The 25,946-nt window shown below is 40.4% G+C and overlaps 1 protein-coding gene across 4 annotated transcripts in view; it reads left to right on the top strand.

The window, feature by feature from the left end:
- Window positions 1–25,946, top strand: part of NEK6 (NIMA related kinase 6) — a 110,089-nt gene that overhangs the window by 44,783 nt on the left and 39,360 nt on the right. For 3 of the 4 annotated variants that reach the window (XM_054007394.1, XM_054007393.1, XM_054007395.1), the window contains 3 exons: window positions 13,857–14,000; window positions 15,667–15,729; window positions 24,562–24,672. In XM_054007394.1, the coding sequence (XP_053863369.1) occupies window positions 13,857–14,000; window positions 15,667–15,729; window positions 24,562–24,672 (318 nt within the window). The remainder of the gene's footprint in view (window positions 1–13,856; window positions 14,001–15,666; window positions 15,730–24,561; window positions 24,673–25,946) is intronic. The other variant, XM_054007396.1, reaches the window with a different exon arrangement.

Genomic DNA, 25,946 nt, shown 5'->3' with positions numbered 1-25,946 from the left:
AAATACAAGAAACAGGTCAGTCCAGATGAAATTGTATGCTCTCTTTCTATCTTCTGAGTCTCTGGGAGCATCGTTCCTTGATATTTTTTGTCTTCACAAACATGTTTCCCTGTATGATACTCTCCCTCTTGTAACTAACAGTCCACAAAAGGGGTAGGGGATAAAGATATCATTAGGTCTTATTTCCAGACTAACTGCAGATTTTCAGTTTAACCAAGAGATTTTTTTGTTGGTATGGCTTGGGGCTACCTCCCTCCTTGGAGGGTGTTTAAGGCTGCAGATATTATCAGAACAGTTAATTTTTACCTGCACAGTACCTAGTGCACTTAACAAAAAGCCTTAAAGGTAAAGAAGAGTGCTAGAAGTCTTGCTGGGAAGTTCGGGTGTTAATTTGCCACTTTAAGTATTGGATCCAGTGGTGGTTTGAGGTTCCTTGGACAGGAATAATTCATTAGGAAAGCTGTAGCAAAACATAGATACAAGATTCCAAAAACAATGAATATATTTTGTGTAGCGCTGCTTTGAAAATACATTGTATGGAGCACAGCCCCCTCTCCTAATGCAGCAATTTGTCATATTAAGTCATTTAATAATAATTGAATCCCCTTGATTAATCTCCTAGAATTAGCCAGTTGCATTTTGAGCAATTAGGGTTAATTACTGCCTCATTTGGCAGGGTAGAGCCCCTGTAATTATTTCATGAACAAGATTAGGAAGTGTTTTTAAGCAGCAGCTACATTCATGGCATCGTGGAGCACATGTTAGAATTTGTAATGACATAGTTAAGTGTAATTAGTAGGTAATACTCTATGTTCTGCCGTTACCCTGATGCTGAGCAACCTCATTTTGCTGAATGGTCATTGTTCAGTGAAGATTTCCCTCTCTTCTGTTAGTATCTAAATTATATCAGTGGAGGTGTCTTGAGTATGTCAGCTGTTCTGAGGAAGATCCAGATTGGAAATTGGGGGTGGGGAAAAGAGCTCTTGCATCTTTACTCCTTTTTAATAGCCTTGGTGCTGAATAAACCAGAGAAACAGTGTTACTGAGAAGGTGAAATGTTAGTTTTAAACATAGTTTATTGTAAAAAGAAACACAATATAGTAACTTCTGAAGCAAAGATTATCACAACTTCCTTGTGTGTCAAGATGATGATGGTTTGTTTATTGCGGTATATCTGGTTTTTCATTTGGCATAAATGTAATTAGAGAGCTTCTTAGTTTTGTGGTATCTCTTATGTGGAAGGATCCCAAACTACATAATTCTGCACCATGAAATGCAGCGATCCTAGTCTCTGAGGGTGTTAGTAATGCTAGCATGCTATGCTGTAGTTTAGGATGGAAGGGAGGGAAATGTTGGTTAAACATCTTTTATGAAAAGTGTCACGCACGGGGCTTCAGTGTTTCTGCAGAGCAGGCGGTGTGTTGGCTTTTAAAGTCTCAGCAAAAAAAGGTGGGGGAGTGGGGAGAGTGAGAGAATAAACTAAATGGAATGGTTTCTTTTCTTCGGTCAAGGTTGTGCCCTCATCTGCAGACAGACCAGACCAGGAGTATACTCCTATCCCAAAGGCCTTTCCTAACAGTAGTTTTCACTCTTTGGTTGAAAAATGCTTTTAGCACTTTTCATCTTACAATTTCAAACACTTTACAAAAGCGTATTATCTCCATTTTACAGGTGGCAAAGTGGAGGGAATGGCTGTCCTAATGTGGCATAACAAGTCAGTGGCAGAGCTGGAAATAGAATTCCAGGGCCATTGACTTCCCATCCCCTTCTCCAATTACTAGACAACACTTCCATAAGAAGACTATGTGCTTTTATGCAGTGCCCTTCTACAGCTAATGCTGCCACTAAAGTGCTTCTGCACAGGTGGGGAAGTGGTATTTGCTTTTCATAATACTACGTGAGCTGCAAGTACCAGCATAGCTTTCCAGTCGTAGGCTGATCTTTCCTGCTGCCTGCCTCGTGTATAGTTCACATTCTGGAGTATTTTTCTGTTATATAAAAATTTGGGGCTATCGTAGTTGTACTCTGGTGGCTTGATATTTATTTTTTTTATAAGTTGCATATACAATAAAAAGGTATATAATTTCAACTTTAAGAGAGATAAATTGACTACGTGTCACAATTTGTTTCAAACTTGCCCCAGAAGATTTGCAGTGCTAGTTTAGAACCATCCCTAGCTGCTCATCTGCAGTATTTATATTTAGTGTTTTAGTTAACCTTTTCCTTATGACTCACAATAGAACTTCATACTTAGAAGTTTTCTAATTAGAGTAAGTGAATATATATAGAGAGGAACTTATAAAATCACAGCAAGGATATCAGCCCAGCATTGTTCCTATGAAGTTTGTAAAAAGAAACAGTAATGTTCCTGACGGCAAGCTGGCAATCAGTGAAATACCCAGTTTATTTGTTTGCTCTGGGTCGCAGAGGAGTAAAGATTATGTGAAGTATGCAAAATACAGTTCTAAAAATGTAGCTTTTTCATCATTTTTATTGACTGAAATTTGGTTTTATAAAAACAATAATGCAATCCAGTGTCTGTTCTCTGACCCTTATTTTTACAGTTCTCAGATACTAGGATTGCTCATAACTAATTTTGGTCACAACTGATTTAGATTGGATTCACTTAGCAGTGAAAGTCTCTGTCCCGTTTATAATTCCCTGAGGCATCCAGCTTTTTATTCAGGTTCCCCTACTGAATATTGGCCTAGCCTACAAATTCAAAGTTAACATTTCTCTTTTCCCGTCGACTTTTTTCATTAGCCAGTACTAATTTTTTGCTGGTAGAGAAGATAACATTTCAAACTGGAGCCAAGTTGTTCATCAGACTTTGAATTGTAGCTAACAATTCAGATTCAGGATATCAGAGATTATCATACTGGTTTCTGAAACTATGAAGTCCAAAAACTGAGAGCAAACAGTCATCAGCTGCAGTCATTACCACAATAGCTGTTTGATACTTGAACAATAATTCACATTTACAAGCCCAGTATTTTCCTGTTCTAGTTGGTGGAGCTTAGAAACCCTACATAAACCAATTTATTCTTCTAGTGTAGTTTTGTAAATCCACACCAGAAAAAGAATTTCAATCTCAAAATGAACATACATTTTTTCAGCAAGATTTTATTTTATGGATATGGATGTACAGTTTGACAGATCAAAAAGAGATTTGAATGATTGATGATGATAGTAAATCAGTCCTTTGAATACATATGCATTATACTGCATATGCTAAGGCTTCCCCATGTACCAACACAGATGTTTTTCAAAGGTGAAATTAGTTTATGGTAAATGTCATTCAGATGAAGCATGCACTTTAAAAGCATAGAAGCAGTTGCCTTAAAATTAATGATGCATTGCAAATATCAGAAAAAAGCTTACATCCAGCGTAAAGATAATTAAAATTCAGGTCAGAAGTCTATGACTTAGTCAGGCTAAATTTTTTAATGAGATTTCAGAAAATTAATTGGGCGAATGCTTTTTTGTTCTTTTACAAGAAATATTTAATTTCATGCTCCTACAGGGGAAAAATGTTTTTCTTGGTAACTAAAGATTGTAATGGCTAACTTTTTAACTATTTGTTAACCAATTTTTAAGAATCTTTAGGTAGGTCAAAAGTATTTTGAGCATTCTGTGCCTGGTTGCCACTAGTTCAGACTTATGGCAAGTGCTGACTTCCTTTCATGCCAATCAGGCTGGAATAAAACAACTGAACTTATTATTTATTAACATGAGCTTTTATTGTTTACACACCAGGCAATTATCACAGGATATTTCCATCCTGTAGCCACACCCAGACTCAAATCTCTCCATGCCTCTGAGAAGCAGTCATATAGCCACAACTCCATGTCATATTATTATTGTGCTGAGATTTTGCTGTCTAGTCTCGCATCCTACAGTGACCACATTGTCCTAGTCTCTGCCTGAAACTGCAGGTCAGCAGCAGCAGTGGCTGCTTCTCAGCCAGCTCTCAAAGCATTATGCAGTAGTTTTCAACAGTTAGCTTTTTAATAATAGTATGAATTTAATAGTAAAATGCATTGTCAGTCTCTCCAGAGACTGAAAAAGTCTATCTGCAGCACACTTCTCTCTCTCCCATGCCCCCAACACACTCTTCCTTCAAATTCTGAAGTAAAACCTTAGTCAGGTGCACATTTCAAAATTCTCCAAAAATTCTCCCCAAACCTTGTGGGTCTTTACGTCTGCTTGTTGATAGCTGCTGTCCTTCAGGAGAGGTTGAACAATTTTAATACTAGATGGAAGACATTTAGTGCTGGATGGAAGCACTGAAAGACATCTGCTGCACCTGTGCATTCTAAGATGTGTGTACACAGGCATATTCACAAAGAGAATGTTATTTACCACTGGTGCCTTCCACTTTGGTATTTGTTGCTATGACTTCCCCATCTCTGCAGTAGTTTGTTTGTGAAGAAAGGCACTGAAGGCTTGATAAGGAATAAGATCCGTGTGTTGTACCCAATGGTTGGGAAATGTGACAATACAGAAAAAAGAACATATTTGTAAGAGCCCAGAGGCGTCTCTGTTCTATCTTGCACCCTGTCTCGTAGAGTAACTTAACCTAGCCACGGAATATGAATGTATTAGAAAGTTGGCTTTTTCTTTGGAACTGAAGAGCCTTCTAAGTCTAGTTCTTTGTGTCAGTATAACAGAGCCTCCTTTGCTCTACTCCAAGCACTACTACAAAGGGTAAATAGATAAATCTGTAAGTAGGAATCCATCTACCATCACCCTATCTGTCTGAGCTGTTTTGCACTCTGACATGTATATAGGCTGAAATTCCTTAATAATTAAGGTTCATATCACTGCAGCTGATATAATTAGTCATCTTATTACATATGTCTCTGAGGAGTTTCTCTCTTAGGTTGTTTAGAATGTAAAACCTCATTAATTCTCCTATTTGGCAGGAAATCCCATTAACCACCACCATTTGGTGCCGAATGATCTGGTTAACTTCTCCTTTAAGCGTGTGAGGAAAGTTGCTTTTTTCCGTACTGTTCTCCCCTGACTTTGAGATTTGTTGTTTTTGTGTCAGCGGTTACAGTTCACAAGGAATGCGTCCTGCAGAGACGTTGCCCAATCTGATTCTTGGAATGATCTCTGGATTTCTCCTTAAAAATGAAGATCTGCTTTATTTGAATGAGGGTTATAGTTGAGCTTAATTTTTGTCCTGTTCTTTTACGGAACAGTAGAAAAAAATGCTACTTATTGTGTAGCTAAGGACAAAGCAGCCTTTGGCTCCAAATTATTTCTTCCCAGTTTAGATCCAGTCCTACCGCTGCTTTGGAATTTGTACTGTTCAGATTATTGAATTTCACACACACTCTGAACATTCAAAAAATGACTAAATACAAAGCTGCCCTGTCAATGTGTCTCAACCTTGCTCTGAAGGATCCACTGCTAGGTTCTGTCTCATATTCCTTCAAACACTGGCACCTGCACTCAGACTGCAGCACTCTTGGAAATGTGGAAGGCCCCCTAGGTAGGATATGTATGTTTGACGGTGGTGGAAGGGTCAACTGAACTTACCTTTTAGTTTTACAGAATTGTACATTTGCAAATCTATCCACTTGTAATCCATGACTTGTACTTCTGCAGTTTTATCTATTCTTTGACAGCTTGCTGAACAGTATTGTTGGGGATTGAACTGAAAAGGACCTAGGAAAACATAGTTCCTCTTAAATAATGAAATTAGTGAAATGTATTTGTATAAGCATCAGAATAGGAGAGACATTTTCCTAGTTAGATATTTACCAGCCAAGTCAAATGTGTTCCTGTCCTTTGTATCAATAGTCAGAAGAATTACAGACACTGACAGAAGTCACCTTTAGCATTAGATATAAGAACAAATAGGAAGTGGTTAATTTTTAAATAGGCATAGGGAAAAATACACTATGCTAATCAATGGGGAGTTCCTTGCTATGGTTTGATCTGACCTGAGCATGCTCTTTGGTTCATGCTGTAATCTAACATCCTCTCCTATTTTATATGAAAACTCTGTTACTTTAATTAGGTCTGATAGGTTGTGATAGCAAATGCAAATCTAGGTCATTGCATATGTAAATGTGCAGCTGTAGTCTTGGAGGATGCCAGAACATATCAGCTGAGGTGTCCAGTCATCACCCAGTGTTAACTCCAGCATGGCAAACAGACTTTCTCTGCTAGCCATATTAAAAGTGGTTTTGGGGGGGAGAGGAGGGGAGAGAAGGAAGAGAGAGAGAGAAACACCGCCCCTACTCCTGTCACTCTATTAGCATTATTTATTTTTCAAGTTAAGGAGTTGCTAGATATATTTCTTGGCATACACTTAAGCCAAGAGTGTTTTATATATAAATTAATATTTTAAATGCATATTTAGGGCGTGATAATTTATTAAAAGCAAATGGCTACTATTCATGTTAAACGTGGATCTCTTTCTGGCATTCAGGTGTCCATCATGTACTCCTGGGGGAATTCTGCACCACTGTGCATGCGAGAATTCATGTCTCCCGCAGATTTCTTAGCTTCCTCACGGACAAATGACTTTCTGACAGGGAAGCAAAGGGAAGCTGCAAGAGCAGTCCTGCCCCACTCTTTAGCTGCGCAGGTACATCGTTTCAGGCACCCGGAGCAGTTGGCGGTGAGGTAAATCACCGCAGGGCTGGGGACGCCCCAGCCAGGGGCTCCTACCCTGAGCCGGGATCAGCTGCTAGTCCCAGCCAGGCTGGAGACAAGAGAGGACGGGACTTCCTCTTCCCTAGAGGCAGTGGCTGGGGTTGTGTCAGACCCCCCCCTTCCCCCCCCCCCCGAAACCTCCCCCAGCTGCTGGAAGCTCAGCAGCCTCCCCTGCTTCCTGCCCCCATCGTTCCTCAGCTGCAGGTGGAGCGGGCACTGTACTGGCAGCTGCTCCCTCACCCACCCAACCCCTGTGCATCCGGGCCTCCCATCCCCAGACCCCCCCACCAGACCTCGCCTAGTCCACCCAGAACCCTCCATACCCGAACCCCACCCCGTTCAATTTCAACCCCTGTATCTGGAGCCCCCTGCACTCAGACTCCCTGCCTCCAGACCCCCAACCCTGCACCCAGACCACCCTCCAGTGAGCTCCTTGCACTCAAACCCCCACCCTGTATGAGCCGCACCCGCTGCACCACCCTGAGCCCCCACATCCAGACCCCCACCCTGATGAGCCCCACTCCCCCAGCACCCAGACCCCCTTGCTGAGACCCTCACACCCCTCCACTGAGCCCCAGCCACTTTCACCTGGAAGCCCCTGCAGAGTCCCATTGCCCCTGCACCTGGGAACCCCGCCCCCCCCAGCCTCTGTGCATCCAGATCCCCCTACACTGAGCTGCCTGCACCCACATTGTCCCACACAGAATCCTCTCACCCCACACCTGGATTCTCCCACAATGAGCTCCTCCACACTTGGATCCTGCCTGGTTGAGCCTGCCTGCCCCACACCTGGTGCAGAGAGGCAGGGCCCCAGGGTGTTTCCGGGACAGGCCCAGGCCTTGTGCTGTGTCAGGGTTGGGTTCAGCCTTACCACTGAGTCTGTGTCCCCTGGGTGGGGAGGCTGTAGGATGATCTCCCACCTTTGTGCAGCCAGTGGCCTGTGCTCCCCACTGCCATGCTGGAGTTTCTGCATTTATTTATTGACAAATAAAGCTTGCAGAATTTTAAAGTATTATGTGCAGAATTTTTAATTTTTTGGCAGAGAATGCCCTCAGGAGTAATCATGTATATGGCTAGGCACTGGCATCTGTGATGATTTAAAAGTTAGTGGGACACAAATTTGGTTTTGATCAGTTTCATAGTCTATGTAAATTTCAAACAGTGGGTTTGTGCAAACATAGCCCAATGCCTTGTAAGGACTGTATGTCCTATGGTAAGTTTAAATAATTCGCTGGAAATGCTGCCATTTGTTGCCTTAGTAGAGTGAAACCAAAATAGCAGATCAGCAGGCATGTTTCTAGCTGTACTTGATACCATTGTTGACATAAGCAAAGGCCATATTTTTTTACTAGGCTTGTATCTGTGGTAGGCACATATTGCCACGAAACTACAGGAATTCCTTCTGGTCATTCTGGTGCTCTGAAATACAGACCCCGTAATTATAAAAGTTCCTGCACAAACATCCAGTTCTTACTCAAGAGGTGCTGTGTCTGAGGAGGCACGTATTTACAATTGCAGCTTTTGATTGTTTCTTTAAATAAGCACTTTGAGTGTTTAGACAGTGAGACACCTTTAGATTAGTCATGTCCATATTCAGTTAGTACAATGATTTGTCTGTAACAAAGGATAGTAGAATGAATCCACCTTCATTGGAGTGCGTTTGTGTAGGGACAGAACAGGAGGGAAGCTTCCATAGTTCGATATTTACCAACCAAGTGATGCAAATATTTGTGGCCAAATCTGTGTATTCTCTTCTTCTGAGTTAACCAATGAAGAAAAATGTATCTACTCAGAATCTGATTGAAACTCTATGGCAGGGGCGGGCAAACTTTTTGGCCTTAGGGCCGCATCAGGTTTCGTAAATTGCATGGAGGGCCAGTTGGGGAGGGGGTCGTGGCCTGGCCCCCACCTCCTATCTGGTCCCCCTCCCCACCCCCGGGACATCTGCCCCATCCACACACCCCCACTCCCTGTCTCCTGACTGCTCCCGGACTCCCGCTGCCCCATCCAACCCCCGTCTCATTCCTGACACCGCCCCGGGACCCCAGCCCCATCCACACACCCCCACTCCCTGTCTCCTGACTGCTCTCAGACTCCCGCTGCCCCATCCAACCCCCCTCTCATTCCTGACACCGCCCCGGGACCCCAGCCCCATCCAACCACCCCTTCTCCCTGTCCCCTGACTGCCCCCGGAACCCGTGCCCCTGACTGCCCCCTGCTGCCCCATCTAACTCCCCTCCTTCCTGACTGCCCTCCGGGACCCCTGCCCCCATTCAACTCCCTTCCCCCCCCCCGACCACCATCCACACCCCCGCCCCCTGACCACCACCCCAAATTCCCCTGCCCTCTATCCAACCCCCGTGCTCCCTGCCCCCTTACCGCGCCGCCACCACCACACAGCACAGAACCGGGTCAGGGGAGGGGCTGGGGGCTAGCTTCCGGGGCCAGGAGCTTGGGGACCAGGCAGGACGGTCCCGCGGGCCAGATGTGGCCCGCGTGCCATAGTTTGCCCACCCCTGCTCTATGGAGTAGAATTATAGACTCATAGACTCATAGACTCATAGACTTTAAGGTCAGAAGGGACCATTATGATCATCTAGTCTGACCCCCTGCATGCTGCAGGCCATAAAACCGTCCCTACCCCTTCCCTGGACTCTGCTGTTGAAGTCCCCAATCCTGTTTTAGGTGACTTCAATCGGCAGAGACCCTCCTGCTAGAGATCCCTGCCCATGCTGCGAGGAAGGCGAAAAACCTCCAGAGGCTCGGCCAATCTGCCCTGGAGGAAAATTCCTTCCCGACCCCAAAAATGGCGATCAGTCAGACCCCGAGCATATAGGCAAGAGTCACCAGCCTGACCCCAGCCTGACCCCTGTCAGCCATTATACGATTTACCTACCATTGTTTGGTTTTCCTTGACTACTATGTTTTACCATTAAACCATTCCCTCCATAAATTTATCTAACTTAATCTTAAAACCATAGAAAATAAATTTAAAGAGTTGCCGTGGCTCTGGAATCTGAATGTTGGCTAGTATAGTTCACTCTATACAACCTCCCATTGCTCCTAATATTAGTAGAGATTTTTAGATTTATAATGAGTAACTGAAACAATACTTCATAGGAGGCTGAAGCAGCTGTTGCATAAATATTGTGTTACATATCTGACAAACCTTAGGCCAAAACTCTCTTCTCCAAACAGTATTGGTGAAAGTTCTACTGCTCTACAAGTGTAGAATATGCAGTGCAGCACTGTAGAGGAGAAACTTGCCCTGAATCATTGTTATAATTTTAATAGCAGTGCATTCTAACCTGTAAACATGATATGACACAGCAACATTCTTGATAAGACTGTTCATCTTATTGAATAAAACAAACATTTTGATCACAACCCACATGAGGAGTATGGTGGGAGAGCATACTGCGTTTCATAGAAGTACAAATTTTTGGGAAGGGAAAGAAATGAAGCCATAGAATATAAGGGTTAAAAGAAAACATACCCTGTAATTAGCTTCCGATTTCCACGTGACTGACCTTTTTTAACTAAATGCCAGTCGTTAATTAACCTAATTGTTTGTATAAATTATTGTACTTGAGTTAAAATTCTAATTGTGGTTTTTCAGCCCAGAGTAATAAAATCAGTTTCAGATAGTTTAGGTGTTCTGGGGGTGGAAAAATTCACCCTTGGCTTTGATGTTTCAAAAACAATTACTGAGAGTGTCACTTTATGAGAAGATGAGTGTTTTTGCTCTTTTAGGGCACTTAAACTGGGAAAGTTGATGAAGATGACCTGGAGTTAAATTCCCAACCATGTGCCTACTTGTATTAGGAGACTTTGACTGAACCTTATAGTATTGTGATATTTTCGTCTTGACTAGAATTCGTAACCACGCATATGTATATTTCACAAATGGTGTAGTCTTTTGAGAATTATCCTAGATTTTAATGTTCATTTAGCAATCCCTGGAACGACTGATGGGGAAGGTAGTTTAGGTATGTATTAGAAAGCAACAAAACGTATTGCCAGCTACAAAGTGACATTGGGAAAAGGGGACAAAGGATGAAAGGACTGGATAGTCTTTTAATTGACAATTTATTATACAGAATTATATTTTGTATATCCTAGTCTTTAATACAACCTCTCCTTTCATCTTCCCTACAGCGCCAGTGGAATAGCATTCCGCTGTTGTTGTTCTGTATTTGTCAAGGTGATGTAGTTCCTGAAAATGGTTTGACTTTGCTGTACAAACTGTAATGCTCAGCAGTCTCTTAGCTCAGGTATCTCAAAAATTCTAGCTGAGGAACATGGAGTTTTTACAATGTTTTGTGTGAGGAATATATGATCTTGGTCACAAAGCCTCTGCCAACAAGATATTTTCATTCTTTTTGGTTATAGTTCAGAATTGGGCAAACAGCTATAAACCTGAAAGGTTTTTTAAAAAAAATTTATTGCTAAGTTGTATATTTTAGTAACTTTTATTTCTGCCGATGTTGCAAAGAAGGAAGTGTAATCTGACTTGTCAACAAATATAAAGTCCAAAGAGATTCTATACTGCCATGAACATAGTGCTAGTGAGAGGTACTGGACTGATATGCGTTATTCACAGAAGAGGTTAGGCCATTGCAGTAGTAGGTAGGACTGGCTTCTCAGTTTCCATATCCATATTTGAGGTATGTGAGTATTATCATACCCATTTTACAGATGGATACATGAAGACAGAGGTTAACTGATTTAGTTAGTCACACAGTGAGTCAGTGGAATAAACTGGGAGTAGAACCCAAGCCCTGACTCTCTGCTTCCTCCTCCTAATTGCCTTCTTCAGTTATTCCACATAGGGCGGATAAATCCAACTTCCATCTTGACCAGATTTGAGTTAATGTGTTTGTGCTGCCTAATCTTGATCCCTTGTGACCATTGCATCTAGGAATGGCTAGACACTTCCAGTATCACCCAGTGTAAAAAGGATTGTCATTTCATACTACTTTTAATTTTCCTTTATTTTCAAATGTATCAAAATGTACAGTTTCCATATCCTGTTCAATCCTGGGCACCTTTGCTGGGATTGTCAACTAGGGCCTCAATTGTAAATAATTTATATTTAAAGAATGAAAGTTTACAAAGGATTGATTTACAAACTGGTCTAATTATTTTTTATTTTGTTATAATAACTGAAAAATGGCTTAAGATATTGAAGCTTAAAAATACTGTACTTGGCATGCACAGCAACTTTTAGTCATTAATTTAGTTCTTAAACATTGGTTAGCACTCATGTTAATTATAGAAGAGACCAGAATGGCTCTAGGAGTAGTTCCTGGTCTGTGGCGTACATAATGCTTGTTATACTGTATATACCTGCCTAACCACATATTTACCTGTGATTGCTCAAAAGTAGGCTTCAATCTGTCCCTGGTGAAAATAATATGCAAAGTTGATTTGAGGGCAAGTAACTGGGGAGACAGCAGTTTGGGCCTAATTAGTTATTTACACGGGAGACCAGCACACTCTCTTTATTTCCTTTTTTCCTTATTTTAACAAACTAAACTAGATGCACTAGTAACATCAGTGGAATTAGACTGAAAATGAATATATTGACAGATAAATGTGTCCCTAGATCAATCGGCCTACGTTCAGTTCTTTGCACATCAGAAATAAGACCAAAAGTATTCGCATGTTTACAGTTTTAAACTTGCTTCTTTCTGTGCAATTGTTCTGTAATCATTAGGGTTAACTAATGTGCTCAGATTTATGTGTGGGTTTTCTATGGGTAATATTTTTAAATGGGTAATACACACAAATGCAGAAATGCATAAGAAGTGAAAATGTTTGCCAGTGTTATGGAATGCAAATTTTGTTGCTGCAGTTACTACGGAAGAATTTAAATTCTTGCATCCTCAAGTGAAGTATTAGATAAGTTGACCGTTTTTATTTAATTTGACTTGAAAGTGTGTGTTGCTTATACCTATTGGCCTTTAAAACAATCTTGTCAACTATTTGGAGGATCTGCTTGTTTTAATATGTAGTTGATCCATTTGATTCCACGAACAGTTTATTTTTGTAAACAGATACATTTTGTGGGACTTCATGGATCTATGCTGGGTTTTTTTTTTAATGGCACTGAATATTCACTGTTCAGTACTCTGGTGCAAGGTGGTTTGAACTGTAAGTGGCCTGAAGCAGAAAGGGAGAGCTGTGATTGAAGAGAGAAATTCAGCCCATTTCCATAAAGTAGGGTTACCATACGTCCGGATTTTCCCGGACATGTCCGGCTTTTGGGGGCTCAAATCCCCGTCCGGGGGGAAATCCCCAAAAGCCAGGCATGTCCGGGAAAATCGGGAGGGAGGGCTGGGCCGGGGTCGCGGGGCCGGGCCGGGGTCCAGGGGCGCAGTGCCGGGCCGGGGCCGCGGGGTCGGGCCGCCGGGGGGGTGAGCTGGGCCGCGGGGTCGGGCCGCCGGGGGGGTGCGCTGGGACGCGGGGCCGGGAGCCGGGGGGTCAGGCCGGGAGCTGGGCCGCCGGGGGGGTGCTCTGGGCCGGGGGGCCGGGCCGCCGGGGGGGTGCGCTGGGCTGCGGGGCCGGGCCGCCGGGGGGGTGCGCTGGGCCGCGGGGGTGCGCGGGGCCGAGGGGGTGCGCGGGGCCGGGAGCCGGGGGGGTGCGCGGGGCCGCCGGGAGCCGGGGGGGTGCGCTGGGCCGCCGGGGGCCGGCCGGCAGTGCTGGGCGGGCCGGGGGTGGTCGGCCGGGGGCCAGGGCCGGCACCCCAGGGCCCGAGCCGACCCAGGCTGGAGCCGCCGGGGGGGCCAGCCTGGGCCGCACCTCCCCCCCACCACACTCCCCCCCACACACTCCCCCCACACACTCCCCCTTACCTGCTCAGGCTTCCCGCGAATTAAATGTTCGCGGGAAGCAGGGGAGGGGGCGGAGTTAGGGCGGGGGAGGGGGCGGGGCCAGAGCCCCGTGGAGTGTCCTCCTTTTGGAGGCACAAAATATGGTAACCCTACATAAAGTAGAGGGTTTTTTGGCCTTCTGGCTTTTCATGCTCCCCTGTAGATTGCTTAGGTGCAATACTTACTGTGATTATCAAGTCATAGAAGGTGCTGTCTGTGAGTGAGAAAAGGAGAGGGATGAAGAAATACCTGCTCATGTTTTTGTCAGTTTGTCTAGTTCAATGGCTGTTTTTATTTCTTTTGAATAAGCAGAGGCATTTGACGTCATATCCATATCGCTGCACCTTGGCAGATTTTCAGATAGAGAAAAAGATTGGCCGTGGGCAATTCAGTGAAGTCTACAAAGCAACTTGCCTTCTGGACAGAAAAACCGTGGCGTTAAAGAAAGTTCAGGTGAGTGTTTTAAAATTGGAGCTTATTGTATTGCAGGTAAAAGGAAGATTTCTGAGATTTCTGCTTACTTTGCACAGATGTTACAGGTGAAGTGCTTGCTTCCCCTTGAGAATTCTCTCACCGGTGGAAATAAACCGAAGAGCAGAAAGCTGTTTTGGAAGTCCTTTTGTCCTTAATTGCTGTCATAAACATTAGTTATTTTTGGCTCCCATATAGAGCAACACCTTTGAAAGGTTCAGTTTCATAAATACTAATTAAGAAGGATAAGGCCTATTTGAGGTATGTGAATACTATCATACCCATTTTACAGATGGATACATGAAGACAGAAGTTAACTGATTTAGTTAGTCACTCAGTGAGTCAGTGGTATAAACTGGGAATAGAACCCAAGCCCCGACTCTCTGCTTCCTCCTCCTAATTGCCTTCTTCAGTTATTCCACATAGGGCGGACAAATCCAGCTTCCATCTTGACCAGATTTGAGTTAATGTGTTTGTGCTGCCTAATCTTGATCCCTTGTGACCATTGCATCTAGGAATGGCTTGACACTTCCAGTATCACCAGTGTAAAAAGGATTGTCATTTCATACTACTTTTAATTTTCCTTTATTTTTTTTATTAGAATATGGCCATTTCGTTTTTGATTGATAATATGTATAAAAACAAAGGTTTTAATGGGCATAGCCATAAAATTAAGGATCTGGAATCTTGACACGGACTATCGTATGAGAATATTGAGTGTGATGAAAGGCTGGATGACTGATAAGGGGCAGATGGTTGAGGACATAAAGTTAGAGATGGAAACGATGGCTCACTGCTCTTCTCATCTGTGTCATTCGTATCTAGAAGTAGAGGAGCAGCTGACATTATGAACAAAGATATTCAGTGGCCAGACTTTCATTGGTGGAACACAATTAAATAAAAAGAAATTAGTTTTCTTTCTACTATAATTAGTTATATTGTTTAAAACAAAATTCTGAAGATGCAGCACACAAATATATTACAAACTTGGATTAAAATACCATACAGTGTTCAGAACAGTGTTTTTCTTGAAGAAATTTGCCTTTAATCCTTCAACGTATCTTTTAAATTCATATTACCAGTGACTTGCTCTCTGATTATTAGAGAATGAATATTAACGCTAATTACTCTTAATTAATGGATGGGAATCTGTGAGAGGAAGAACAATTCTGAATTGTTTAAAGAGAGAATAGAAATAAATATATATATTTTGTGACCTTAAAAAAAACAGTTACTTAGTTTAACACTGTTTACACATTGTGCGTGAAATATTTTATATATATAAAAAAAATATTTCACACACAATGTGTAGACAGTGTTAAACTAAGTAACTGTTTTTTTTAAGGTCACAAAATAGGCAAAACATCTACAAACTAAAATCTCATTTCCCCCACCATTTAGCATGTTGCCAAAAGGTGCTAATGTTAATTTTGCTGCTTCCTAGTTTGTAGTGGTTTTAAAACAAAGAATATGTCAACCAGATGCAAGTCTGGTGCCTGCAATAGGACACTTACATTCATTAAGTTAAGGAAGGGAAAGAAAACCAATGCTGGTTTAAAATGAGTAGAGCTTATCTGATTTCTTGCCTCATTATTGTTGTTGTTATTATTATTATTAATTTAATATTTCACTTTTGTCTTGTGTTGAGATATTTGAAATGATGGATGCCAAGGCCAGACAGGATTGCATTAAAGAAATTGACCTTTTGAAGGTAAGAATTTCTACAGTGGCTTATTTTTACTTTTTTATGTTTGAGAATATTTTGTTTTATGTCCGTGCAGGCAGATTACTATTTGTGTTGGGTGGCAAATCAAGTAAGATGACGTATATTTACAATTCCTGTCTGGAACTTTGCAGTGGACCTCTCTTTGGTTGCAGGGTGTTTTATCTAACTAGTTTCCTTAGCAGTTTTGTGCAATACATGCCTTTTGGCCCACCTCTTGGTTCTTTGTAGTTTTCTGCCCTTTAGAGCTCTAGGGGTATCCATTCTGCTCCTTTTTGCCTTATGCACAAGTATCTCTTTTCTCCTCCACAGATCTTGCACACAGCATGGCAGGGGCATTGGCTGGGAGGTTTTTTTTCTTAAAAGTGATTATGCATCACCTGCTGGCCAGGTTTTGGCCAGAGGGCATGTGCATTTCTATGTATTTGAGTCCACATGTCATGTGTGAACTGGGGTTATTTAAGTGCTGACTATGTATGGGTTGTTTCCACAGTACACGCATCCCTCTTTTTCTCTACAGTAATAGAGGACTGAACAAATTTAAATATGCAACAGATACTGCATGCTATTTTGGTACAAGGAGACAGGCTCTGCCAGTAGGTGATGAACAAAATAAAGTTTGGAAATTGGTGGCAGGAGAGTATCAGTGCAACTTGCCCCTCCTGGCACTCCCGACGTTGGGAAGTGGTTCATTAATCAGTTAGTTTACACTCAATAGACTTTGCATGTAACCTCTGGTAAGAAAAACCCAGCTTCGGTTCCTGCAATTGGATCACACTGTTGTTGCTGTTCTTTCATGACAAGGATGAGTTTCATAGTTTGATTTGAGTTAATGTACAAGGGTCTACCTTTCCAAAGCACCTGCTGGCAGGGATGGATAACGGCTATCTGTGTGAGTTTGTGTATACACAAAGTGATGGCTAGAGGAGAACATCCCTCATTCGCTTCACGGTGGTAACAGCTGGAATTCATACAAGAGCTTATCCAACCGGAAGCCATCTTATTGCATCTCTCTTTACATATGCAAAATGGAATGTTAGTGTAGCAATAGGAATTAGCTCTTCTTCTGATGAATATCAGATATCATGATACTACAGTAGGTGAAAGTCTGGTCAGCCTGTGGCAGTTGTATGGTATGGACATATAGTTAGAATTATATCAAAGCTGTTTATGTGTGTGCATAGTCTACCTGCTAAAGAGTTTGTAATGAAAAAGAAAATAATGCCAAACTTACTATTCACCAAGAGAATTTTGGATCCTGGCAATTCAGATGTGGAATCTTACAGAAAGATCATTTAGTTGTGGGGCACTGTCATATGTTTGCACTGGACTTATTCAGGACAGTATGTGCAAATTTATCAGAATCAAAGGTGAGTGAAAATAAAATATCCAAGATGACAAGGGCTCATAGACAGTCAATTATCATCCTAATCGTATGAGATGACCAGAGGCAACTCCAAATCTTCCTGTGTAAAGCTCACCAAGGAGCCAGATGTCAAGCTGTGAATACTGTACTGTCTGGGTTGTGAAAAGAGCAGTAAGAGATGGTATGATATGGTGGGATAATTAGCACTTCCCCATCTACTGTATTGCTTTTAAAATATATAATCAATTAAATATATATCTCTACATATAATTTCCTCCTTGACTCTTCTTGTTCTCCCAAGTATCTCTTGCTGTACATAGCGTCAACTGGCAGAACTGAAGGCCTGTTCCAAATCCCTTTGAGGTCAATGGGAGTTGGATCAGGCTGTAACTCAGCCAGCACGTTTAAGTTGGGCAGCTTTACCGGTTCAAGATCAAGCAAGTTATGGTGTGTCCTGAAGAACGTGACAGCTATCTTCCAAATAGCAGCAAATGTGCCACTCTTGTAAATCATAGGCCACAGTGACTTAGTTTATGATTCTTCTTCCATAGCTGGGACTTCATCCCAGTAGTAAATTGGCTCTGGTTATACAAGTAGACTAGATTCATTACTAGTTCGTATTTTGTTTTTTTAAATTGAATTGATTTATTTGAAAATATTACCAACTCATATTCCACAGATGTATACATTACCCAAGATATATATTTTTATGAAGAAAAGGCTATTTTAGCTTGGAATCCATAGTAACTTATGCTAACATGTCACTTATCTTTATGGAAAACTTTAACTGCGTCATTTTTCCAGGTTTTTATTTTTTTTAGGATAATGTTAAATTTTACCTTAAGTATTTCTAAAGTTTTAGTAATCCTGCCAGGATAAATTAATATGTGTCTTTACTCACTCTAAGCCAGCTAGGAATGAGATTTTTCTGATGAAAGTCAGAGAGTTGAAATCTCTGTTGTAGAGGGGTTGCCCACTCACTTAAGCCCAAAATGTAGCAGTTGATTTTTAAAAAAACGTTTACTCAAAAAAATAAATAAAATCTGTACCACTTTGAGGTTGGAAATTAATCTAGTCCAATTGATATTTTGTATCTGAATTGATTTTTCTGTCCATTTTACATTGAAACTTGTAGGAACAATGGGTAAGTATACCCTGCTTATGTGCAAATGTACTAATAGGGCTCAGTGAATGTATTTTTGAAAAGTATTATAAGTATTTCAAATTAAACCTATTTTTTTCTTTAACATCAACCATTCTCCTTCAGCGTTTGCAACTCAAGCATTTCAGCATTGTACTTGTGTATGAGAAACAGGAAGTGAAACTGACTAGAAAAAAGTGAAGGTGGATATTTGATGATCACTCTCCTCTCTGAATGAAATGCAGAACATACACAAATTGCATAAGTGGTGACAAATAAGAAACTTAAAATTTTTTCATTTTAAAAATCACAGCCTTAGTAATGCAGGAAATATCTTTTTAAATTATTTTTTTCCTTTTCAGGAGATGCTGTAGCCTCCAAGGTTTTTGCATTTTGATCCTTGTTTATTGCCCTATGACAACATACTTTGAGTTGTGTTTTTTAGTTATTTGCTACATAAAACGACTGTGAATTGGGGAGCTTTAAGCATTACTGTCATAAGTCTCTCTCCTGTCTTGACAATATAAATTCCTGGTTGAAAAATGCAGTAAAGAATAATCGTGCTGTGCTATGAACAACCGTTGCTGGTTGAACACTTACATAGCCCCATCAAATAAGCTGGAGCTCAAAGTATGGTTTAAAAAGTCAGTTTGATAAATCATATTGTATTGCAAATGCACAAGGGATATATTAGTTGATACTGCCGATAGGGCACTTCTTTCAAATGTATATTAGTTTTCAAATGAAAGATCAAACAAAATATGACGGATTTTACCCACGATGTATATAAGTCAGCTTCTGAGAAACTGAACAAATCACAACTAAGAGTAATCAAAGTTCTAAATGTCAACTTGAGAAGCAGTTTTTAATGACATTGTACAGGTCAGCATTTTTTGATAATTTGATGCAGAGGCAAGTTATATTCCCAAAAGGCTGTGAGGCAGAGTTGTTCAAGGTTTTGTTTAGAGACTAGGGAGGATTTTAAGAGGCCAGCTTCAGTACATCTGTCAGTGTCAGCAACTGGAATGCATCTCACTCAGTGCTGTAAAGCTAATAACTTGTCAAATCAATATTTGCAACTCATCTCTTGTTAATTGATAGCTCCCATGCTGGCTGTTCTTACAGCTACATATAAATAACTGAAGGCCATTTTACAGAGTCACAGAGGTGGTTCTTAGAAAAAGTACTATTTCACATTTCAAAACTTGACATTGGTGTACTGTGCTTTCCAGTACAATTTGAGGATGGTGTAGTGGATGTTTCTACGCATAAGGCATTAGGCAGAGCGAGTCCATGTTCTGAGAGAGGAGTAAGGTTTTAACAGCGTGACTCCAGTTTATGTTGCAGAAGACATGTGATCTCCCTTGGCATGGCATGAAGAATTTCCCTGGAATTTTTTCTTTTAAACTTTTTTTTCCATTTTTAACAAAAACTGGCCACAATTGTTTTTATTAGATTAGTGTGCAATACATTTCAACAAAGTCAATACTGTTTTTTAAATGAGTAACTTAACACACAATATCCATGTGAACACCCCAGCTCCCAATATAACAATATTATGTAAAAATGAATAAATTCTGTCCTTTAACTATTTTATTAGTTTTGAGAAAGGCAATTGTTCCTTTTATCTTAAATAAAAAGTTTAAAGTGTCTAAGGGTAATGGATTCAGCAAACTGCTTAAACATGTGCTAAGTCCAACTCAAGTCAGTGCACTACTCGTGGGTTCATTGATATATAATAAATGTCTAACTGTAATGTTTTATCTGGAGCTTAGCCAAGTAATCAGTTTGGATACTTATATTTGTGAATGTTGTCCCATGATATCTACTGTTGTACGCTAAGTTACCGCCTCACTCCAAAGTCTAGAATAATTTCTGTGTAAACTGCAAATTAAAACAATTTACCCAATTTTTTAATATACCAAGTTAGACTCCATACACTTTTTGTTGTTGAAGGAATCGGACAGGCTTGCTGCAGTGAATCTGTGTCAAAATGGTGCTTTGCCTCTGCTTGTTTTTGATCCAAAGTTCCTGTATGGCTACAGAAATAAATGTTGTTTTGTGCTTAGTACATTAATTGGAAAAACTTGTGCATTTGGGAGGTAATAAAAACTTCACTGGAACTGCAAAAAATAGAATACCCCGTCAAAAACCAGCCTAGTAAAAAGAGAGGGTAAAATAGCTCAGTAATATGGCTGTAATCAGCAGCAGGGAGCCAACATGCTCGCTCATTTGGAGATGACTTGCTCTTCTGCATGCCTCTTGCTGACAGCATTGCTGTGCATACGCATCAGGCATTAACTGCCATCAAACTTTTAGGTTGCATTAAAGAAATGAGAAAATGTCAATAACCCGAGCTAGGGCATTTTGTGCTGTTTGTGCGTTTAAAGATTGGTGAGAATGAAGGTTATGCAGTTTCCTTCTGTCAAAAGATTAAAAATTTCAAGTAACCTCCCGCATAGCTTCCCTGCCACGTGCATGCACAAGCGTTGAGGGTACGGGGGGGTGGAGAGGGGGGCAGGATCTCCGCTTCAGTCAAGTCTTTTATAAAACCAGTTTGACTTCACTGGATGTTCTGGGGTAGTGGGGTTCAGAGGTGTGGGGAATAAGGTGTCTTTTTTTTGTTTTGTTTTTTTAACAAATCTTTTCTTTTTCTTCTTTTTTTTTTTTTTTTAAACAAATTTAACATATACAATCTCCATATGTTGGTGGCTGGTCTGGTCTGATGTGCTGGGTGGTGGAGTAAGGAACTTTGCCGGTTAGCTCTCTGGGAACAGCTTTAACGGACTAGAGGGATTGGTATTCAGCTCCTGCTGCTGGTAACAGAGATGAAAGGGGGAATCGTGGGAGACCCACCCACAAGGGTAGAGGTTAATCTCAACATAGATATATTTTTTAAAAAAAGTTTTAAGATATTAATCAAAAGACTAAGACATGGGTTGCTTGGAGAGAGTTCGTGTGCCAAGCTTGCTGAGCCATCAGACACTACTGGGAGGCAAGTTCACAGACAAGCCTGGCAGGTCCTGGGAAGCCTGCAGAGGATGCCCCTGACACCAGTATTGGGTGGAGAGCAGTGTCTGCAGGGAACACCTGAACCTCTTCGGCTGGAAGGGCAGTAGATCAGCACACCTGAAGGAAGACATTTTTTAAAATATTCCGTTGAAATGTCTTGACTGTTTAGATTATTATTATTTTTTTTTTTAAGTTCAGCCTTGTGGGAATATTCTTCTCTTGATGCCTACACATGAATCCCATTAACACTAATGTGAGTTAGTGTCCAGGCATTGCAAAGGAGAATCTATTGCCTAATGTGCATGCAGAGCAGAGTGATTAACATGGTGGGTTATAACAGTGTTTCTCTCCGCTCAGTAACCCGTGAAATAGACACACAGGAGTCACTACTGTCTGCTGGATGAAATGCCCATTTTTTATTTTTTAAGTTTATTTTTATTGGACTTTAGGCTTACAAAATAGAGAAATGCAATTCAGAAAGAGGCAAAGAGAGAGAGAGTACAGAAATCAAGATACATACAGTATGTTCCAAGTAATTACAGTTGTCAGTTTTGTTAGGAGAATCAGACATTAAAATATTAAAACAGAAATTGTAATATGTTTTGTTTCTTAATTTAGTCCTGGGAATAATGCATAACAAAACCAGAAAACAAGAGAAAAATATTATAGTATATATTAGTGTACAAATCCTCTCATGCTGCACTTTATAAAAACAAAAGCTATTTAAATAAGTGAAATCTGGATTAACAATTATAAACCCCCCCCCCCCCCCAAAAAAAAAAAAAGCCAAAGCACTCAACTATGCAGAAAAGATGGTGAGCTTGTCTACCATAATGATGGGAATGCCCCTGAAATTCATCATTGTCCTGCCATAGAAATGGAATACAGGCAAGTGATAGCTCTTCTTTCAAGACATTTAGGGAACGGTAGGTAGAATCATATAAATGTAGGGCTGGAAGGGACCTCTGGAAGTCATCTAGTCTAGCCCCCCATGCTAAGGCAGGATTAACTGTATTTAAAGAATAACTTCCAGTTGAAACTCAGCAGAATCAGTGTCTCAGGTAATGTACACTTCCTCATGAATAATACTGCGCATGGAACAATATGGTGGCTTCCTTCTGCTGGGCCTGATGAATAGGGCTGGGGTCATGTGGAAACTACATTTTGTTGTCTTTTGGAAGCAGTGTCACCTACTTCCTTCAGGATTAGACAGAAACGATAATGATGCTTCCTATATTTCCAGACGCATGCATTGGGATTCTGTATTCCTTTCATTGTAGATGGATGCATCTCATGTATCAGTTCTCAAAGTTTTTGGAGAAGTTTTCCCATAACTTAGGGTACAGTATCAAAATTGTTTGGAAAGCCTAGAATCCACACATTTCCAGTCCACACTTGGCTTTTCAAAGTTTGTAATCTTTCCTTCTATTAAAGAGCTACTTTTGACTAGGTATTTTGTTAGTTAGGAGCTTCTCCTGCAGAATTGTCTACATAATAATCTTCAGTGTCAGGTATGCAAGAATTTCAAACAGCCAGCTTTTCTGATACTGATTCCATCTTTGCATCCCAGAAGATGCAGATTTTTGTAAAACATGTAGGGCAAAATTGATTTCTGAAGGAGCCCACTTTCTCATGTGCTGTACTTTCTAAGGAACACAGTGGTGGCAGTGAACACATTAATGCTACAGGACAAGTGGTTCACATAGTAGCTCCATCTAGCCGCACATTTAACCCAAAATGATCTTGGTGGTAATTGGCATCACTCAAGTCAGTGGTAGTACTCACATGGATAAATGTGGGCACCTGCACAAGTGTTTGTAGGTTTGGCACCTTCTCTGTAGTGATCATAGCAAATCTTTAACTAATTGTGGCAAAATTAATATTTCACCAGGTTTATTCAATATCCTGTATAGGCAAAAAGGTCTGAAATGAGATCCAAGTTGCTCTTTTCGCCCTCCATGAGCTAAATAATAACTGTTTAAATCTGCAGTTGTTTTACTGTCTCTTCTGAAAAAGATCTGTACATAAATTTTTTTTTAAATAGTTATTAAATAGAAAAGGCTCTGAGTAAATACAAACACAGTAAAAGCCTAGGGTTAAATTAAAAAAAAAAGGCAAGACTTTTTTTATATTAATAGATAAAACTGGGATTAGATATATACTTTTAAAATGGCAAGGGTTACTAAAGAAGCATAAATGTAAAAATAATTTGTAAATAAATGAAAAGACTAGGATTGAATATATTTTGAAAATGGTAAGGGTTAAAAATTTTAAAATAATGCTATGGGTTAAATACCCTAAAATAATAGGCAACGATTAAAAATATTTTTTTTAACAAATAGAAAAAGGGAAGGATATTGTAAAATGTAACAAACATTAGAAAAAGGCAAGATTTTCCATATTCTAGTGTTAATTATAAATCAACAGAAAAAAGCTAGGATTAAATGCAAAAATATAGACCTGATAGAGGCATTGGTCAAATTTTGTTTTTTAAATTCATCAAGATTTAACTATAAATATAGCTTTAAAAGAGAGAGCCAGAACTAACAAGCAGTATGTAATCTGTATGTTATAGTCCGGGGTAGTCAGTTATTTTTGGCAAGGTCCAAATTTTTGGTCAAGGTCAAGACTCCAGAGAAAAGAAATAAATAATAAAAAAACCAACAATGATAAGTAAATAAAAAAGATTTTGGGGTCCGTTCAAAAGTGTCTGGTGATCTAGATGTGGCCTGCGGTCCACCTGTTGACTACCCCCATTGTAGACCGACCCCTGCCCTTCGTAGTTTTTAGTGGCAGGGAGAATGTCTGCCTGTATGTTTGTAAAGCACCTAGCAAGATGGTACACCGATCCTGAATGGGGATTTGAAGCTCTACTATAACAAACATCTTAGTAGTGTGGTGGGGCTTGATATTAATTTAAAAAAATAAAAAATGAAATCCTGCTAATTGTAGCTCAGACCAAGTTTCTCCCAAGATCATGATTTTAAACCCTGATTATCTGAACATACAACAGAATAGACCATTTGGAACTAATTGCTCCTTACAAAAGACTGCTTGGCTTTCTCTTTTGCCTGGTACGCATATGAGATATAATCTGAATTGTGTTTCACCACACATCCTTGTGTGTATATGGACACACAGCAAATGCCATAGCCTTGTCTTTTGTTAAGGACACTGCTGTGGAACAATTACAGGAATGAATACTGATGGGCAGTATATTTTGAGTCATTATTACTGAAGCACCTTTCATGTAATGTACATTCACTTTGCGTGCTCTCTCTCTCTCTCTCTCTCTCTGCAGCAACTGAACCACCCCAATATAATTAAGTATTTGGATTCTTTTATTGAAGACAATGAACTGAACATTGTCCTGGAACTGGCAGATGCAGGTGATCTCTCTCAGATGATTAAGGTAAGGACACACCAATTCTTGAGGCAAAATAGGGGTGTCACATTTATTCTGGAAGTTCAGGCGACAGATACAAGCAGATCTGTACTAGAAACTTGGGGCCTGATACCCCACTTGCTTGCTTACCTGCAGGAGGTCATTTCAATGAAAATTTCAACAAGCTCAAAACCAGAACTATTTCCTAATTGAAAACAAAAACAAACCAAAGAATAAACCCTACAAAGTGACATAATACAAGAAAATATAGAAAAACTTAAAAAAAAAAAAAAAAAAAAAAAAAAAAAAAAAGCATTGTGAATGCTTGGAATGGATGTTCACTAGAATTTTAGAGAATAAGTAAAAGTGATTTACAATTCTGATTAAAAAATGTGAGGAATCGTTTTAAGTCTGAAAATCTTATGGAAACTTGAAATGTGGGTTGTTCATTTGATAGTTCCTTAAATTATGTAAAATGAAAATACGACAAAAAGGAAAGGAGGAACGGGATCCGGACAGTTCTCATGCTTTTTTATTTTTTAAATTAGTAGCATGAGGACTGATGACGTTGGTAATTTTTATTCTAGCTGATATAACTTCAGAGATTTATTATGGAGAGCAAAAAAAAAGGCAAGTCAGGATACACGTCCTTCCAGTCTGCAATATTACTAGAGCCTTCCTTCTCTTTATTTTGTGTAACTTGTGAGCGTGGGAGATGGTGCTTTCTCGGAGTCTAGTGCATGGCTTCAGAATTTACTCTTGGAACACACCAGAATTTACTCTTGGAACACACCAGCCTTTACTGGCTGTGGAACAAAATTCAAAGCTAGCATATTTGTTGTAGCCTTCCTTCTCTCTCTACCTCTGTGTACATACAAGAACAAAAAGAAAGGGAAGGAGGAGGAAGGTGAACCTGGTGTGTTTGGCAAGAGGGGAAAAAAAGATTTTTAAGAGGGGAAATTCCTTTTGGGATTAGACACATTTCCCTAAAGGCTTCCTACTTGGAAGTTTTATACAGAGTCTCATGACCCCACTCAATTTTTCACAGGGATCTAACATATTAGTTCATCAGCCATTTACCATGTTTATGCCATTATTGTCTTTGGGCTTTTAATTAGAGCATGGAATATGAAAACTGGTTAAGAATGTATAGGTTCTTTTAGTGTGTCTGAAGGTTGTCCTGCACTTACTGTCACCCCTTGTGATCTTTCTGAATAGACATCTTTCTTTTGAGAATGTTTATAATCTTTGGCTTCTTCTGATTGGTAGAATCTCCCAGCCTGTCTTATCCTGCATTTCTC

This window comes from Malaclemys terrapin, chromosome 17, assembly GCF_027887155.1.
Source record: "Malaclemys terrapin pileata isolate rMalTer1 chromosome 17, rMalTer1.hap1, whole genome shotgun sequence".
In the NCBI taxonomy this organism is placed as follows: Eukaryota; Metazoa; Chordata; order Testudines; family Emydidae; genus Malaclemys; species Malaclemys terrapin.
Note: the sequence above shows the minus strand (reverse complement) of the source record. Positions and strands in the feature narration are given on the sequence as shown.